This window comes from Puma concolor, chromosome A1 (assembly GCF_028749965.1).
Source record: "Puma concolor isolate L17-30 chromosome A1, mPumCon1.1.hap2, whole genome shotgun sequence".
Taxonomy (NCBI): Eukaryota; Metazoa; Chordata; class Mammalia; order Carnivora; family Felidae; genus Puma; species Puma concolor.
In genome coordinates this window covers 147,918,072-147,937,334 of record NC_141667.1, presented here as the reverse complement: position 1 = coordinate 147,937,334, position 19,263 = coordinate 147,918,072, and the positions used below count along the sequence as shown (strand labels likewise).

The 19,263-nt window shown below is 44.6% G+C and overlaps 1 protein-coding gene across 2 annotated transcripts in view; it reads left to right on the top strand.

Moving 5' to 3' along the window:
- KCNN2 (potassium calcium-activated channel subfamily N member 2) overlaps positions 1 to 19,263 on the top strand; it is a 474,348-nt gene that overhangs the window by 304,332 nt on the left and 150,753 nt on the right. For both annotated transcript variants that reach the window (XM_086705936.1, XM_025924196.2), the window contains exons 3-5: positions 10,310 to 10,512; positions 11,386 to 12,677; positions 13,322 to 13,417. In XM_086705936.1, the coding sequence (XP_086562062.1) occupies positions 10,491 to 10,512; positions 11,386 to 12,677; positions 13,322 to 13,417 (1,410 nt within the window). In that variant the 5' untranslated portion in view covers positions 10,310 to 10,490. The remainder of the gene's footprint in view (positions 1 to 10,309; positions 10,513 to 11,385; positions 12,678 to 13,321; positions 13,418 to 19,263) is intronic.

Sequence of the window (19,263 nt, the reverse complement as noted above, 5' to 3'; positions counted from 1 at the left end):
GCACTTTGGCTGCCAGCCCTCAAGACTTCCACAACTGTCGCTGACAGCCTCTTAAAAAAGGCTTCCGTCTCACCGTATTTTAAACGTGTGTTGGAGCTGCTGGAGGGTGAGACAGGGAAGACATCACACGGGGGATGTTAATTAATGGCCCCAAGTAACCACTGACTGCCGTCTTCAGAGAATGCTTTCATTCTCTTGCCTTCATTGGTTACAGTCATTGGAGGACAGTGATTTTTTTTTTTAATTGTAGCTTTCATACAAAATATACCTGTTCTGTTACTTATGTCAATACGAGAAATTTACATTTCCATAATTAAAAGTGCAACAGCTCCTGCTTCTGTTGAAATTCTTCTTAGGATATTCATTGGACCACGAGTCTCTTAGGATTTATAGCTATCCAGGTAGAGTCTCCCAAGAAAAGAGCCTTGAATCCTCAAATGCCTTCAAATGCATAGGTTAATAGTCACTTGTGCTGCCTAGGAAAACTGACTCCTGCCCTTCTTTGATCTGAGAGGTCAATTGTTGGTTCACTAGTAGTCATTTTAAGTTGATTTTTTCATTTCAGTGATATATTTCCTTTTACTTGCATATTCAGTATTGTTTGGGGATTTCATGTGTCATATTTTTTATGAGAGAGCATTAATGGGCAAGGGGCAGAGGGAGGGAGGGAGGGGGGAAGAGAGAGAGAGAGAGAGAGAGAGAGAGAGAGAGAGAGAGAGAGTCTTAAGCAGGCTAGTAGGCTCTTTGCCCAGCACAGAGCCCAAGGTGGGGTGAGTCTCAAGATTCGTGATTCAAGATCATGACCTGAGCTGAAATCAAGAGTTGGACGCTTAAACCAACTGAGCCACCCAGGTGCCCCTTTTCTCATCATCTCAACTTTCTTGAGATACAATTCATATACCGTATAATTCACCCCCTTAAAGTGTACAAATCAATGATATTTTGTGTATTCATGGAGTTAAGTGACCACCATCATAATCAAATGTTTAAATATTTTTGTCACACCAAAAATAAACACTGTGCACACTCTCCATTTACTGCCCAAGATAATCACTGTGTAACTTTTTGTTGATAGCTTGATCCTATTCTGGACATTTCCTATAGATGGAATCATACAAGTGGTCTTTTGTGACTGGCTTTCCTTCACATGTCTTTAAGGTTCCTTCACGTTGTAGCATGCATCAAAACTTCATTTCGTTTTACCAATAAATAATATTCCATTGTAAGAGTATACCACATTTTATTTACACATGTAGGGGCTGATGGGCATTTGAATTCTTTCTAGTCCTAGGCTATTATTATGAACAATGCTTCTATAAACATTCATGGGCAAGTTTTTTTCTTAATTTTTTTTGACATTTATTTATTTTTGAGAGAGAATGAGACAGAGCATGAAGAGGAGAGGGAGACACAGAATCTGAAGCAGGCTCCAGGCTCCGAGCTGTCAGCACAGAGTCCGGCACGGGTCTCAAACTCACAGACCATGTGAGGACTCATGACCTGAGCTGAAGTCAGATGCTTAACCACTCAGGCACCCCTACAAGTGATTTTTTTTTTATGTTAATCTAGTATCCAAAAATCTCCTGAGCTTGTTTGTTAGTTCTGATAATATTTTGGTGGATTCCTTAAGATTTCCTATGTAAAAAATCATGTCATTTGTGAATATAATTTTACTTCTTCCTTTCCATCTGGATGCCTTTTATTTCTTTTTCTTGCCCAATTGCACTGGCCAGAACTTCCAGTACAATATTAATAGAAGCAGAAAGAACAGATAGTGTCTCATTTCTGATCTTAGGAAGCACTTAGCCTTTCAACGGTAAATATGATATTAGCAGTGAATTTTTCATTGATGTCTTTTGTTGCATTGAGAAAATACCCTTCTATTTCTAGTTTGTTGCCTGTGTTCATTATGAAAGTGTTTTGAATTTTGTCAAATGTTTTTCTGTGTCTGTCAAGGTGATTATATAGTTTTTGCCCTTTATTCTGTTGACATGTTGTATTATACTAATTGATTCTTTTTAAAGTTTTTATTTAAATTCCATTTAGTTAACATACATCGTAATATTCATTTCAAGTGTACAATACAGTGATTTGACACCTACAACACCCAGTGCTCATTACAACATGTGCACTCCTTATCACACTAATTGGTTTGTTAACTGACCTTATCTTTAGGGGAAACCCCACTTGGTCATAGTATATAATAATTTTTATATATTGCCATATGTGATTTGATTATATTTTGTTGAGGATTTTTGCATCTATAATCATAAATAATATCAGTCTGTCATTTTCTTGTGATGTCCTCAAATTCAGTGATTTTTGGTTTCTGCCCACTCAGGTGTACTCCTGAGCCTCTACAGTGAATTCTTTATTTTGGTTATCACACTTTTCAACTCCAGAATTTCCATTTGGTTCTTTTTAGTAATTTCTGTCTCTATATCAGTATTCTCTGTTTGATGAGTCATTCCCATCATACTTCTCTTTAACCTTTCTCTAGGTGTGGTTTAGAGCTGGGCACATGAACCAAACCAGGTCAACAGATGTGTCAGGAGATGTGTCAATGGATGTGTTTGGCAGGTGGGGGACAGAAGATAATCTGCTTTCTTCTGAATGATGGGGGTGTGGGTATGAAGTCTAGAACTGCCACAGCTATTCTCCCCACCTCATGGTAAAACATTCTGGGGATTAAGCCAGTGTCTATGAAGGAGGTCAATGATAGGAAATAGCTGAGGAAAGTTGCTGGAATCCTGATGAAGTCTTTTTTTTTTTTTTTTAAAGATTTTATTTACTTATTTATTTTGAGAGAGAGATGGGGAGAGAGAAAGAATCCCAAGTGGGGGCTCTGCACTGTGGGCACAGAGCCTGATATGGGTCTCTATCCCATGGACTGTGAGATCATGACCTGAACCAAAGTCCAATGCCTAACCAGCTGAGCCACCCAGGTGTCCCAACCCTGACGATGTCTTACTCTCTGAATCAAAAGCATTAAAGTCTTCCCTAGTTAAGACATGTTCAGTTATGTAAGGCTAGAAATACCCCTTGTTAAGAGGACTGGTGAATGAAAGTATCTAGTAGTTTTAAGTAATTAAAATACTTTTTTAATGTTTGTTTATTTTTGAGAGAGGGAGAGAGATAGTGCAAGCTGGGGAGGGGCAGAGACAGAGGGAGACAGAGGATCTGAAGCAGGCTCTGTGTTGACAGCAGAGAGCCCAATGTGGGGCTCGAACTCACGAACTGTGAGATCATGACCTGAGCCAAAGTTGGGTGCTTAACCAACTGAGCCATCTAGGCACCCCACTAATTAAAACGTTTTTGAGAAGGAGTCCTCCTAAGTAGTGAGAGAGAAACACTGTCCCATAGTGAGTTTTGTCATTGTATTTGTCTAACTAATATCTGTTGTGGCTTTTCCTGATACATTGTTTCATGTGTATCATTTTGGATCATATGGATAATTTTCATACAGTAATAATTGAAACAGGAGAGAAAAAATGCTACTGAATCTACAGCCATAAAATACAACAGCAACATGGACCGCAACTCATTTTTAAGAAAAACATGGTATATTAGCTGATGAATATGCAAATCTTGAAGATTTGGCATGTACAGTATTCGGTTGCCAATGACCTTGTTATGCGTAATTCAACTTAGAACAACTGTTCTTTCCCTTCCTGTGAGTGGGCACCAACTCTCTCCTTGCCCTAAGACAATTTCTTGGGGGAATGGGCATTTACAAACAGTTCCAGAGAGGGAGACAACAGTATAAAGACCGGCAAAGGGAGATACATAGATTTCCTGAGTCTGTTTAGCAAAAGGCAGAAAAGCAAAAGGAAAACATCGAGCGTTTGATGAGTACATGGGAATGGCATTAACAGGAAAAGAGGAAAAAAAGAACTAATGCATTGTATGCACTAATCCGGTAAAGAGGAGAATATAATGATGGGGAAATACATTGGATTTCAGAGAGAAAATAAACCTTCCAGAATTTTTGTAGCCTCATTATGGTTTTTTTTTTTAAATGTTTATTTGTTTTGAGAGAGAGAGGGAGGGAGGGAGGGGCAAGAGAGAGAGGGAGAAAGAGAATCCCAAGTGGGCATTATGCTGTCAGCACTGAGCCTGATGCGGGGCTTGATCCCAGAACCCAGCCGTGAGATCATGACCTGAGTGGAAATCAAGAGTTGGATGCTTGACTGAGCCACCCAGGTGCCCTGAGCCTCATTATTTTTTTAGCACTAAGCAACCGTAGAATTTTTGGGATTACCAAGTGGGAGCTTTGACCTCGGTATTTAGGGATGGTTTTCCATGTCTTCGATCCATTTTTGCTGACTCTTTACCCCAACTGTGAGACATGTTGGTTTCTCTCTTCTTGTGGCACACAGCTTGGTTTCCTTTTTCTGGTTGTTACCAAACTGGTAGGTTCTTTCCCTACTCAGTACCTTTGGCCAAATAGTCAAAGAAGCAAACAGTATCAAAGGCAAGCAGGTAATTTACCCAATGGGAGAAGGGAGAAGGGGAGCTCATGCTCCAAGGGCACAGAGAGGCAGAGGGGGCATAAGTTGGGCTGGTGGGGGGCCAGGATGTTTGATGGCAGCCAGATTCCCAGAAAGGGGTGGAGATTTCCAGGAACTTAGGCCATGGCCCTTTCTCTTTCTTATTCAGTCAGGGGTTTCCTCTTATGGTGCCCCAAAGGAGGAGACCTTAGTTTGTTAATGTAGTGTAGTGAGGGAATAATGTGAATTTGGTCCACATTGTCCGCCATATTGGGTCTGTCTGGTTTGATCTGGTTTCTGGTGGTCTCTTGTGATCTGGCGTCAAGCTCATCTGGGTAGGAGCACCTGTAGAGAAGGTACTAGAAAAAAATAGCCTTTAAATTTTATTTTATTTATTTTTAATTTTTGAGAGACAGAGAGAGAGCATGAGCAGGGGAGGGGCAGAGAGAGAGGATGACACAGAATCTGAAGCAGGCTCTAGGCTCTCAGCTGTCAGCACACAGCCCGGTGCGGGGCTCGAACTCACGAACCGTGATATCATGACCTGAACCGAAGTCAGGCACTTAAACGACTGAGCCACCCAGGCACCCCAAAATACAGCTTTTAGACAAATTCTCTGCTAGGCTCTTTGAGACTCTTCTGGTGACATGGCTCTCCCCACTCTTTGGCATAAAGGAAGAAGCAGTGAGAAGACAAATGGCTACAGACAAGTTCCTCCAAGCCAGGGAGGGAGCCTGAGCCTCCCTTATTACAGAAAAAGGCAAAATGGGCTTGGTGTACTTTTCATTGCCCTACAGCTTCTACTATGGGTCAGGAATGGTGGACCTGCCATCAAACTAGGCAGAAAACTGTGTGTGATTGGACCAGAATCTCTATATTTTTTACAGTTTTTCATGAGGCACCTTGGACCTGCTTGCGTACAGCGCTGCCATTTTATTCACACGTGTGTTACATCCACAGAAATTATCCTGTTGAACAGATGAAGTTGACAGGAGGACAATAGTCAAAAATCGCAGATTCCCAGTCACACCAGTGAGGAAATGTCCATGAGGCCATCCAAAGGTGGTGAATGGTAGTGATAAGCCACTACTGTCCATTCCTGGACGACTAGTAGTAGAGTACAAGCCCGTATGAGTAGGTAGAGTCAGCAGGCCATCCCCAGCTGTGGACGAAATGCTAGAAGAATGTGAAACAGACTCAGCAGACAGACTCACAAGGCTGTGTTTGAGGTCTGGCTACTCCTCGGCTACTCACTAGCTGTGTGACTTGGGGTAGCCCAGGTACCGCATCACCCGAATTACCCTTTTCTATAAAATGGAAATGATAATGAAACCTTTCCCCTTTCCTACCTTCCCTAAGGGTTCTCATGATACAGAAGTAAAATCACATAGAAGCAACTGCTTTCTGCACTAGAATGTGCTGGGACACCTGGCTGGTTCAGTCTGTTGAGCATCTGACTCTTGGTTTTGGCTTGGGTCAGGGTCTTGTGGTTAGTGGGTTTGAGCCCCACGTCGGGCTCTGTGCTGGCAGTGCATTGGCGCTTCCTCTCTCTCTCTCTCTCTCTCTCTCTCTCTCTCTCTGTAAATAAATAAATAAATAAATAAATAAATAAATAAATAAATAAATAAATATTTTATATACATATACGTATATACATATATATGTATATACATATATATGTATATACATATATGTGTATGTATGTATATATATATATACATATATATATATAAACTAGAATGATTTAAACTGGATTTAAACTAGGATTGCTGCCCTTGAAGGGTTTGTTTGGTTTGTTTTTAATGACTTTCTAGATTTGGATGTGTGTTTCTAGCTGTCAAGGGATATCTGTTTATGAAATTGCAAGCTATCTTAAAAAGACTTATCCTAGTCAATAATTTTAGCCTGGTGTTCACCTATTTAATTATGTAACAGGGTTCACTTCTAGCAAAACTAGTATATGTTCTTCTTTTTTTTTTTTTTTTTTTGGCTGGCGCTCCTGAGACTTTGGCAGATTGGCCAATTAGCAAGACAGAGATGATAGTAGAAAAAATTTGGAAAGTTAATGAAGTTAATGAATAGTCCCCAACATGGTAATCAGCCCCTGAATAATGGCACTATGGCTAAAAATTAACAAGACTGTCACCAATAAGCTCATTCAGGTCTAGACACTTTCTGATCATGATGCAGAAGTATAAAGAATACTTATAATGATTATTCTAATGTTTTCTTCAAATGCGGTTTATTTCTTAGGAGGTAGGATAATCTGTGGTTTAAAAATGACTGCTCTTGGGGTGCCTGGATGGCTCAGTCGGTTAAAGCATTGACTTCGGCTCAGGTCGTGATCTCACAGTTTGTGGGTTCGAGCACTGCATCAGGCTCTGTGCTGACAGCTCAGAGCCTGGAACCTGCTTTGGATTCTGTGTCTTCCTCTCTCTCTCTCTGTCCCTCTCCGGCTTGGGCTCTGTCTCTCTCTCTCTCAAAAATAAATAAATGTTAAAAAAAATTTTTTTAATATAAAAATAAAAATAACTGTCCTTATGGCCTCTTAATTGTTCTGTTTTGGCAAATGTGGACTTGTTATTGTGCTAAGAAAATAACTCTGGTATTACTGTGATTCCTCACTTAGATTTACCACTAAGCAGACTAAGTTCAGACAGGCTGTGTCTTTTTGCAACCTCTTTGTTTGGCACCAACCAAATAATTTTCTCATGTGGGCAAAGGAAAAAGAAAATCTCAGAAAAACATTTATTTTGTAGGTCAAAGTTTCCCTCAGACTGTGGGTACCAGATGCCCTGGGTGCCTGCCTCAACTGCTCTGATGGCCTTTGGAAATAGACCAGAAGTATCCAAATTCAGGGAGTCTTGCTTTTGAAGGCACAATGAAGGGGGAGGGCACAAATAATTCCTGTGAAAAAGAGAATTATCAGCAATGGCATATGCAAACCTGCCACTTTTTCCAAGCCCCCCCCCCCCCATGTGGTCTGGGAAAACCCTTCTTCTAAGACACCTAGTAAGTGTGTGTGGGCGGGTGTGGGGGGTGTTATGTGTCTGTGCATATTCACAAGCTTGGGAACGTGTTCACAAATATGGGAACAAGCATGTTCACAAATACGGGAACACAGTTCTAGTCTATTCCAAAAAAACAGGTAATTTTTCAAAAAATGGTACTGGAAATCAAGGAAGGCATCTAATTGGTTAGATTTGAAATGCATTTTGTGGATGAGTATGACCTCTGGTGTTAAACTAGAGAAATTCCAGCACTTCTATATCTTCATGGCAGAAAGAGAAGCAAATGTAATTTTCCAAAAGCTTATCCTTCAGGGGTTATGGGGCTTGTTTTGTGACCTTTATTTCCAACTTTCTTCATCGCTTCCCTCTCTTTCCCTCCTGGGTGTTAGAAATATAAATGAGCATCTATTACATGCACAGCACCATCCCTGTGGAAGGACATTGTCTTTGTTGCTCTGTTTGACTTTGTTTCATGTTTCTCTATAATCCTTTACAGGAAAAAAAGGCAAAATTATGATAGACAGTTTTTAAAGGTTTACATCTATATTTAAGACTCATTTGTTAATTTTATAAAGAAGAGAACAATGATGGAAACAGGAACTTCTTAAATGTGTCACAAACCAATAGAGTAAGATGCCCCAAACCAGCAGGTTATGAGGACACCGACAAAAAAAATGAAACAAGAGGCTGTTGGGGGCATCTTGAGGTTTTTCATCATCGTACTGAGGAGAGGATTGTTGTACTCTCCACACACGGTCATTTATTAGCAAGGTGACTTTTTTTTGGGTGTGTGTGAGCAGGTGATTCCTTAAAACAGAAAGATGATATACCTCTGATTGACTTCTCTCTCCCCAGTCATGGCGAGTTCCATGTTATGATTTCATGAGCTTTAAAAAAAAAAAAAAAAAAAAAAAACCAGCTGGGTGGAAGCACTATCAATCTGAGTTTTGGTATTCTGGCAATTCCTTATACGGTGGGTCAGATCTCCACTTCTTTCTTACTGTATGCATTCTGTCCTCCCCCTGAGCTCCCTTTGTGAGCGATGGGAACTCCGTACGTCATTGCCATAAATCTTAGTCAACGCTCTTTGTTTCTCTATGATTCATGGTACTGCACCTAATCTCTAACCAAGGCATAGGGATATACATGGCAAACGACATGATACTTTGTCCCTGTTGTTTTGTGTATGGAACCTCTCTTTGAAGCCTTGAACTTGCTATTTGAGAAAGTCAGTGTGATACATAGAACACAGCCATTCCTTATGGTGTTTTACACCATATACCTTACAACCTTTACCTAATTTGCAGCTGGCAACAATTGTGATATTTGGGGAGGCAACTATGTCCTCTTTTTTCTAAATTTATGAAAGGTTAAGCGAAGTAGTGATTTACCGTGGTAACCCTTCCTTGAAGAATTTAATTTGTAAAGAAGAATCAAACTTTTCTCTTTTTTAAAATGTTTATTTTGAAAGAGAGCATGCGCATGGGGGAGGGTCAGAGAGAATCTCAAGCAGGCTCTGTGCTGTCAGTGCAGGGCCCAATGAGGCACTCCATCTCACCAACCCTGAGATCATGACCTGAGCTGAAATGGAGTCTGCTGCTTAACTGACTGAGCCACCCAGGCATCCCCTGCATTCGATTCAGCTACACAGAGCAACTGGAAGAAGCCTATAGAATGGGTTATAAAGTGAAAAGGAATGTATGATTGATTTTGTGCTTGAGTTGAATTTTGTTTCACCCCAGCAGGTGAATCACTTTTGATTTGGAAGGCTTCATTGTCATTTGAAATTCAGCTCATTAGAATTGCTTGCAATGGTCATGCTCACCATGCAATTCATGCACTATCTACTCAGCCACCCCAGCGATTCGATGACTTTCAGAATTCTAAACATGTTTTATTGAATTGCCAAAAATCATGGGAGATGATAAAAACAAAATGCTGTCTCCACTTTTTAGCTATTCAAATTCTACGCTTGACCAAGGCTATTGAAAACTGTCCATTGTGAGAGTACTCAGTGTCTGAAGTCGAGGTCTATGGGCCTAAAAGCAACCCTGTCCTTTTCTTCTTGTGGATCTGTTTACTTGCACGTACAAAACATTAAAATTGTTTAACCCGTGTCCAAAGGATATCCTAAAATGAATTATTCACTCCATGGCATTGAAAACGCGCACACACACTGTGAGGACAAGGTACCTGGTAAGCAACTTCAGGGCAGATGTCGAGTAGAATATCAAGAAATTGGATCCAGCTGAAAATTCCAATTACCTAATGAGGGTTATCTGCTTACACTCCAATTTCTTGGTCTAATTCATTATAATATTGATCATAAAAATCACGCTTTAAAATTACGATTTAAAACGGAAACAAATATTCAGCTGGCTAGTGTCTGCCATTTCCTTCCTCGGGGAGACGGGGATTTCAATTTACAAAGAAAAACGAACTAGAAGGGCTTAAGACGGAACAGTCACAGCCCTCGAAAAGGGTCCCCTACTGCTTTGTGTTGGTATATCCCCTAAGAGAAGAGCACATTGCAGGAAATTGGTGAGACACAAAATGCCATTTTCATGGATTTATTAGAAAGTAAATAATTATACCCGACTCCGGCCAAACTCCAGCACTGTCCCCGGAGTGGACATTCAGCCGGAGTTGTCGTTATTAATAATTTCCCAGCCAGGCTGTAACTACCGGTGCGAATCAGCCCGCTCCAGGCCCCTCTCCCACCCGCCGCCGCAGTCAGGGCTCCGCCAAGGAGATGCTCGGTGTGTGCGCATCAGTGACACCCGCCTTTGCTTTGTCTGTGCTTTGCAGGTGGGGAGGAGGAAGAGGAACAGAAGAGGCGCTGGCGGCCGGCGGCCGCTGAGCAGCCCCCGTACCCTCGAGCGAGCCGCCTCTCCACCGCGGCAGAAGCCAACGGACCTACCCATTGGGGAAGCCAGAGGGCCAGAGCGCCAGAGCCTGGGGACCCGGCGGCCGGGGGCGCCAGCCCCTCATGTTCCGCGGAAGGCGCAAATGTGAGCGGGCGGTAGCTGGGAAAGCCCTCCGCCCCCGCCAGGGGGACCCGGGAAGCCCGAGCGGGCTCCTCCCGCGGACGGTGGGGATCCCCTCCTCCGGCCCCGCCCCCATCCTCCCCCGGCCCCGAGTGCCAAGGCGGTTAACCCTCCCAGCGCCGCAGCGCACTCGGGCCGGAGCGCCGCTCAGCCAATCCCGACTCCCGGGCCCCGGAGCCAAGCGGCGGGGGAATGATCGCGGCGCAGGGCTCGCTCGGAACTCGCAGCGGCCAAACCTGGGCTTTGGCGCCGGGGTTCTCCCTAAGCCCTGCTGCACTGGCGTAGCCAGTCGCCAAACTTTTTCTCTCCTAAGCGGGTGCCCCCGCAGTTATTTGGCGGGCAGCCCGCTGCCCACTCTCCGCGGGACGACTGGGGAGAGGTGGGCGTGAGGCGAGGGGGCTGCTGTTCTGCAGCCCGGCGAGGCGTGCACGCGGGCGGACGAGTGGCAGGGGTTCCGCACTGTCCCCGCGCCTGACCCACTGCTGGGGTGGCCCAACGTGCTGCAGTGCCCGGCGCAGGTGATCTAGACTGCGCGTCCGGCACCAGCTGGGGGGGTGGGGGGTGGGGGGCGGCGGCGAGGGAGGGATGGAAGGAGGGAGGCAGGGACGCCCCTTTCTTCTCTTTTCCCTGCAGCCCGGCCGCACTGCCTGGGGCTCCCCAGCCGGGTGCTGTTCCCAGGCGCTCCCAAACGGCAGGTGCGCCCCCCCCCAACCCCATTCTGCCCTGGCCTGCGCACCCCAGGGTTCTCATCCTGCAGATTCCCTCCTCCCCATCTCTCTTTCACACACGCGCTCCCCTAAGCCGCGCGCGCCGCAAACTCAGTCTCGGTCCCCGCAGGTGATGTCATGCCCATTGTTTTGGTGCGCCCGACCAATCGGACTCTCCGCCTGGATTCTACCGGAGCCGGCATGGGCCCTTCCTCGCACCAGCAGCAGGAGTCCCCGCTCCCGACCATAACGCATTGCGCAGGGTGCACCACCGCCTGGTCTCCCTGCAGCTTTAACAGCCCTGACATGGAAACCCCATTGCAGTTCCAGCGCGGCTTCTTCTCAGAGCAGCCGCCGCCGCCGCGCTCCTCACACCTGCATTGCCAGCAGCAGCAACAGAGCCAGGACAAGCCGTGCCCGCCCTTCGCGTCCCTCCCGCACCCTCAGCACCACCCGCACCTCGCGCACCAGCAGCCGGGCAGCGGCGGCAGCAGCCCATGCCTCCGGTGCAACAGCTGCGCCTCCTCCGGTGCCCCGGCGGCGGGGGCGGGGGCGGGGGATAACCTGTCCCTGCTGCTCCGCACCTCCTCGCCCGGCGGCGCCTTCCGGACCCGCACCTCCTCGCCGCTGTCGGGCTCGTCGTGCTGCTGCTGCTGCTCGTCGCGCCGGGGCAGCCAGCTCAATGTGAGCGAGCTGACGCCGTCCAGCCATGCCAGTGCGCTCCGGCAGCAGTACACGCAGCAGCCGGCGTCCGCCTCCCAGTACCACCAGTGCCACAGCCTGCAGCCCGCCGCCAGCCCCACGGGCAGCCTCGGCAGCCTGGGCTCCGGGCCCCCGCTCTCGCACCACCACCACCACCCGCACCCGGCGCACCACCAGCACCACCAGCCCCAGGCGCGCCGCGAGAGCAACCCCTTCACCGAAATAGCCATGAGCAGCTGCAGGTACAACGGGGGCGTCATGCGGCCGCTCAGCAACTTGAGCGCGTCCCGCCGGAACCTGCACGAAATGGACTCGGAGGCGCAGCCCTTACAGCCCTCCGCGCCCGTCGGAGGAGGTGGCTGCGCGTCCTCCCCGTCTGCAGCCGCCGCCGCCGCCGCTTCGTCCTCAGCCCCGGAGATCGTGGTGTCTAAGCCGGAGCACAACAACTCCAATAACCTGGCGCTCTACGGAGCCGGTGGCAGCGGCAGCGCTGGAGGCGGCGGTGGCGGTGGCGGCGGCGGCGGCGGCAGCGGGCATGGCAGCAGCAGTGGCACCAAATCCAGCAAAAAGAAGAACCAGAATATCGGCTACAAGCTGGGCCACCGGCGCGCCCTGTTCGAGAAGCGCAAGCGGCTCAGCGACTACGCGCTCATCTTCGGCATGTTCGGCATCGTGGTCATGGTCATCGAGACCGAGCTGTCGTGGGGCGCCTACGACAAGGTAGGCGCTGGAATCCACTCCCCCCCCCTTCCCCCCGCCCCAGCTTTCCGGGGCCGCGGGCCGGACGCTGGGTGGTTGGGGTAAGCACTGGTGGGAACTCTCTGCCGGCGGGTCCGAGCCTCCTCTGGACGGTCGGAGGTGCCCGCCGGGACGGTGAGCACTGCTCGGACGCACCCCTGATCCTCCAGGCAACTCTAGGAGAGGAAGCCTTTCTGTGCGCAGCCAAAGTTCTAGAGGCAGCGAGTGCCCAGCTCATTTGGGCACATTAAATAAGTAGCTTCAGGAGTCAGTGGGGGAAAGCCTGCTCTATTCTTTTATGTGTGCTTGGGATTTCAGAGGCCCCTTTCAACCCAAAGCGCTTAAACTCAGCAATAACTCGCTCTCGGTTTCCAGAGCCGGGATCTGCGCTTGAGTCTGTGATGGCGCGGATGCGCTGCCTGGCCATCCGCCTGCCCTGTTCTCCTCTCCCTTCCCTTTGAGACCCAGTGATCTGACAGATCACAGAGCCAAGACAGGTACTCCCCTCATCCCCATCCTCCTCCTGGGAGTTCGATTCCACTTGCTGGGGACTGACTGACCCCCACTCCCGGAAGGTGGTCAAAAGTACTTGTTTCTTAAAAGTGCTTCTGTCTGATGTGTTGCAGGCGTCACTGTATTCCTTAGCTCTGAAATGCCTTATCAGTCTCTCCACAATCATCCTGCTCGGGCTGATCATCGTGTACCACGCCAGGGAAATACAGGTAACTTGGGCTCTGCTATTTATGAATGACCCAGAGCACTGCCGCCTGCTTGGACAAGCAAGGCAGCTTTTTCCAAGCCCTTGTGTCCTTGCTTGAGGTTACAGAAGACACACGCTGTAGTCTTGCGTTAGCACCTGACCTGTTCTTTCAAGAAGTTCAAAACAAAACAACACAGCATGTTAACATGCAGTTGCTTCTGGGTTCTACCCTTTAAACCTTTAAGATTTCCCCCTCTATTCTTCAGGTAGTTACAGTTCTCTATATCAGTCACTGCATTTGCTTTCCTTAAGGCCAGTTAGGTGCTAGCCTTAATCGGTAGGGTAAATAAATGTGTATTCTTGATTGGTACACCCACTCCCAGTGGGTGCGTCATTACAGAAGACAGGGTCCATCTCTGTACAGTATTTTTTATCACGTAGACATTAGAGAAGAAATGTCTCTTAGAAGAAAATAAGCGCATGTTATTCCTAGCTAATATATGTAAATAAGACATGAGAAAAACTCAAACTCTTTCCATATCCCCAAACATTAAAGAAAAAAAAAATCTGTTCTAAGGTTAGCATACAAATTCTGTATACGTGGTAGTTGGGTCGATTTTTAGCTACAATCATTACATTGCCTTCTTTTTTTTTTTAATATCATTTAAGGGCAAAGGCCACTGCCCTTGTGAGCAGCCTTGTTAGGAAATGTTCTGTTTAAATGCAGCCAGGAACTCTATTGTTAGATTTGGCCATTACTAACAATTTCACAATCCTCGTATAAAATTCGTGGGTCATCTTTGAGTTGTTTACTTGGCTGTAGCCTTCTGTCAGAGGAATAGGAAGGTTTGTGAAGTAAAATAACTAGAGTTTTCAAAAATTAAGCAGGATTTTCCAGTTTGGAATTTACACTGATATGTATTTTCTGATTTTTTTTTTTTTTTTTTTTTGGTGGGGGGAGCAGTTGTTGAGTATTTTTTGGAACTATTAAACCCTCACATTTAGGATACTTTCCTTTGTAGTTGCCTTTAAATTTAAAACATCATATGGAACTTGCCATTTATATGATTGAGCGTTAATTATAAGTTAAATCAGTTTTAGGTTAGTAATTAGCAAGCACATACCAAACATGGAAGAAACCAATTTTAACTATCATGCAAACAAAATAAAGACACCCCTGGCCCTAAAGGGGCCTGGAGAATTCCTTCATCCTACTTTAACATTTGCAGAAACTTGGGACAGTGCCACTTTGAAGGGATAAAGTTAGTGAATCAAGAGTGAGAATATTCAAAGGTAAGTCATAAAACTACTGGCCGAACAAGGCGAACGCACATTGGAACACTTTAATAATATGCAGAGGGTCGTTTTAATTCAGTGCTTGTGATTGGGGGCTTCTGAGATTCTTTCGGACATTTTTCTTTTTGAAGAAAAGTGAGATCACGACCTGAGCTGAAATTGAGAAGTCAGATGCTTCACGGACAGAGCCACCCAGGCGCCCCTCTTTCGAGAACATTTTTTAGCGATACTAAAATATGACTTGACACATAATGAGCATAGCTTCTTGTTTTGACTTTAAGAATAGACACTTGGAGCTGGGAGGAACAAAATAGGACTGAATGGTCCTTTGACTCAGTTTACTGATGAGGAATCTGAAATCGTAAGGGGTGAGTAGATTGCCAGATTGCCCAGCAACACAGGGCAGAGTGTGACCAGACCTCCAGCGTCTAGTCCAGATAGCTTCTTTGTCCATGTTTTCTCTCTAAATCTAAAAGTTTGGAATATGGATAGGTTCAATGTATTAAAATCTTCTCAGGTATTTTTTAAAAAATCAAGTAACTGAAAACAAAACTTGGGGACTAGAGTGGTTTTACTTCATTCGTCCTGGAAAGAGAGCTTGCTGGTGTGTTTAGTAAGCATTGGCTTTCTCACCATTGGGCTTTCCTTCTGAAAAGCACACAGCTACATGAGCATTCTCTAGGGAGACATTGGATGATATCAAGAGCAAAGTGTCTTCTGCCTGAAAACACTGACTTTTTCAGAATCATCGGGAGGCTTTTGTAAATAACTTAAAGGACTTTGTGAGGAGTGGCCACATGTTAATTATGTGTTGTTAACAATTTTTTTTGATACCATATTAGCACTCTTGAGCCTTCTAGAAACTAATAAAAATACAAGGAATCATATTTTTAAAGATTTTTCACGCTTGGAATTCCATTCACTGGCTCACTTTGAGGACTATTTCCGTTTCATAAATGCACAGATCTATTGATTAGAAGATGTATGGCATGGGTGACAAAATTGAGGACATGAGTTGTTCCTCTAAAACTTGTAAGCACAGTGAACTTCTCTACTGTTCAGGCGACGTAAATATCACAGGATGTTAGATTTTTAAATTTGGGTTTATTTTATATGATATATAGTTTCTGTTAAAGCAGCCACACTGAAGAGAATTTAAAGATAGATGCTCGGGTAATATCATTTGGTTGTTTTGGGTGTCGCTTTTACACTCAGCATTTTATCTGAGGGCGTTTCTTCCTCATGCTGAAGCTGCAAATTCTTATCTGAGTTGCTTTTTAAAATGTATAAATTGGGGAAAGGACTAAATAGACTAAATACACTTGAGGACCCTGAGCTGGAAGTCAAGAGCCAGAAAAACATGTACTAATTTATTGAGATAATAGAGTTAGTGGTATCACCAAAGTAGTTCACCCTGAAGCCCAGTGGAACTAAGTAAGTGCACAGGTTTGTGCATACATGTATGGAAAATGAAGAATTGTTCTTTCTTTCTTTCTTTCTTTCTTTCTTTCTTTCTTTCTTTCTACTTATTGATGTCACTGCTATAGGTGTATTTCTTTCATAAGTTTTAAGCAAGTAGGAGTTTTTCAGTTTACTGTTAACAGTTCCAAACATACTGAGTTGCTCTGAGTGAAAGAATTCAGCACAGGGGTTATGTTGCTGATCAGAGCATGTCTTTGGATGTAGCATGTGGTCTTAAAAGACAGGTTTTTCCTTTTCCCATTTAGCATACCAGCATGATGATTGGATGGTGAGAGCTAGCTAGTGTGGGTTTCTGGTACATGGTATGATTTCTCACTGCATTCAGGCAAAGCATGATAGCCAGAGTTCTGGCTCTCTGTCCACCGGAATTGCTTAACGAAGCTTGGGGAGGCCCTGACATTTCCATGGAGAACCTTGGAAAGTAAGTCAATGTGACCTTTTATAAAATGTTTATACACACTCTGGCAAAATAAGATGGTTCAGGTGAGTCATGGTCGGAAGTGCCTGAATTAAAATAGTGTGATGAGGAGGCTTTGAAAGAACAGAGCTCAGTGCATTGCAGCTCTGGTGTCGTTTTCAGTACCACAGACAGCTCAGTGCACCCAGCCTTAGTTTGTCCTTGCCACTAATTACTTGAATACCCCTCCCCAACCAAAAATGAAATCACTGTGTGTATGTATGTGTGTGTCAGAATGCTTCCATAAAATCAGATTTAGTGGGAGCAGTTTTTCAGCTGAGTAGATATTAGACTTTTTTTTTTCTAGTAGACATTTGGCTTTACTTTCTATATATCCATTGGCAAAGCCAAGGCAGCAACAACAAAAATAAACCCTGACCCCGAGAATGAATGATGAATAAATAAACAAACTTCAGTAAATGCCTATGTATCACAGTCTTCTTTTTTTTTTTTCAATGTGAATTTATTTATTTTGAGATGGGGCTCTGTGCTGTCAGCACAGAGTCCAGTGTGGGGCTCGATCTCATGACCATGAGATCATGACCTGAGCTAAAATCAAAAGTCGGATGCTTAACCAACTGAGCCACCCAGGAGCCCCCACAGTCTTCTGAAAAAGGAAAAACACTGTAGGGACTGCTTTTATATGATTCGGAAAGGTTACTCTTCTTAAGTCTCAGGTCATATAATAGGAAGAACAGAGGTATGATGTCTTGTGACTTTCCTTTTTGCCTCCTCTCCTTCTCCATGGGATTGGGGGCATGTCTTTGATGGAATAAGTACCCAGTCAAGTTCAAATACCCTTTAAGATTATCATCATCGGAAAATTGGAATGTAGATTCCACTTCATCTTTGCAACTTCAGTATCCTTGAATTTCTTGTGTGGAAGCAATTTTAGATGAAATAGTTGCTTAGTATTTTTGAGAGAGACAAACACAAGATTCTAAATTGGGAAAGAAAGCCCCGTGGACCTCCATCTTTCTGGGTCTCATGGAATTTGGAAGCACCGCAGGTACATACTTGAAAGTTGAAAACATTTTTGTTTGATTCTTGTCTCAGTAACAGTATAATTACATAAGTAGCATTAGAAGAAACACTCATAGTTCTTTGGGTATCTTTTGCAGTGGGATAACTAACTCTTTCTCTTTCAAGTTCACTTTTCAGTGATGGATGACTTAGACCTAAAACTGGAAGAACAGAAATTAAACATTCTTTCTACTTATGCATCTAGGCCACCCAAAGGAGGAAGGAGTGAGTGAGGGCAGGAGCCTTGATCATGTCTGAAGGCTGTGGCTGGAGAGGCGTGGCCAAACACCCATTTAAGCAGACTCTGCCTTGCCTTGGGGAGCCTGGGGAGAATGCTCCCTTACCCCCTCCTACAAAGAGAAGGTAGATGCTTCCAGACCATGCAGAAAATATGGCATAGAGTTACCATTCTTACTCATAAAATAATAATACATGTAGTAATAAAACAGTACAGGAGAATTTAAAATAAATGGGATAGTCACATTTCATATACTCTCAGACCTATTCTTGAGGGGTGACCACTTTTAAGTTTCTCATATACTCTTCCAGAATTCTTACAAATGACTCTTTAGATGTGTTGAGGTACAGACAACCCTTGCTTTTATTCCTTAATATCTGTTGGAGGTTTTTCCTCATCAACACATAGAGGCCTGTCTCGTTCTCTTTTAGCACCGGAATATTATCCCATTTTATGGCTGTACCGTGGTTCACTAATAGGCATTTTGAGTTTTCTAGGTTCTTGCTATTATAAGCAATACCACAAATGAATATTCTTTTGCATACTGACTTTAATCTACTAATTAGAGTATATGCATATGGTAAATATCCAGGAGTCCGATTGGTGAATCAAAGGGACTTTGTGTTGTAATTTTTTTTTAAGTTTATTTATTTTGAGAGAAACAGGGACAGCATGAGACGGGGGAGGGACAGAAGGAGAGGGCAAATCCTAAGCAGGCTCCACACTGTCAGTGCAGATCCCAACACGGGGCTTCAACTCACGAAACTGTGAGATCATGACCTGAGTGGAAACTCTGTTCAAGAGTCGGTTGGGTCGCTTAGCTTAGTCCACTGAGCCACCCAGGTGCCCCAAGGGCATTTGTGTTTTAAATGGAAAGGCATTACCCACTAGCCCTTCCAAAAGAGTTTATACATTTACTTCTTCCCCACACATTATTCCTCCACAGCGTCATTAACCCTGGAGATTACAAAAAGGAATTTTAAATATCTTTGGCTGTTTGAAGTTCAAAAAGTTCATTTGCCTGAGAACAGATTTTTTTTTTTTTTTTTTTTTTGAGAAAAATTTAAGGGCAAAGCTTATGGCCTCCAAAGCTTATTTGCAACATTGCGTGATATCTGGTGGTACCTTATCTGCTGACAAATAATCACGGGTAAAGATGCTGCCACCAGGGGCGACTGACTATTTGTCACACGTTTTAATGTTTTTACTTAAAACATTTAGAGATGAAGGAAGCTGAAAAAGTAGGAGGGCTTGTGCGTGGGTCCTGAGGTCTCTGCTCTTGTCAACGAGGTAGATGAGGATTGCGGTTTGACTCCAGAAGATAGAGAGGTGGGGAACTCGCCTGAATTGCTTTGTCCTGTGGCGGACAGCT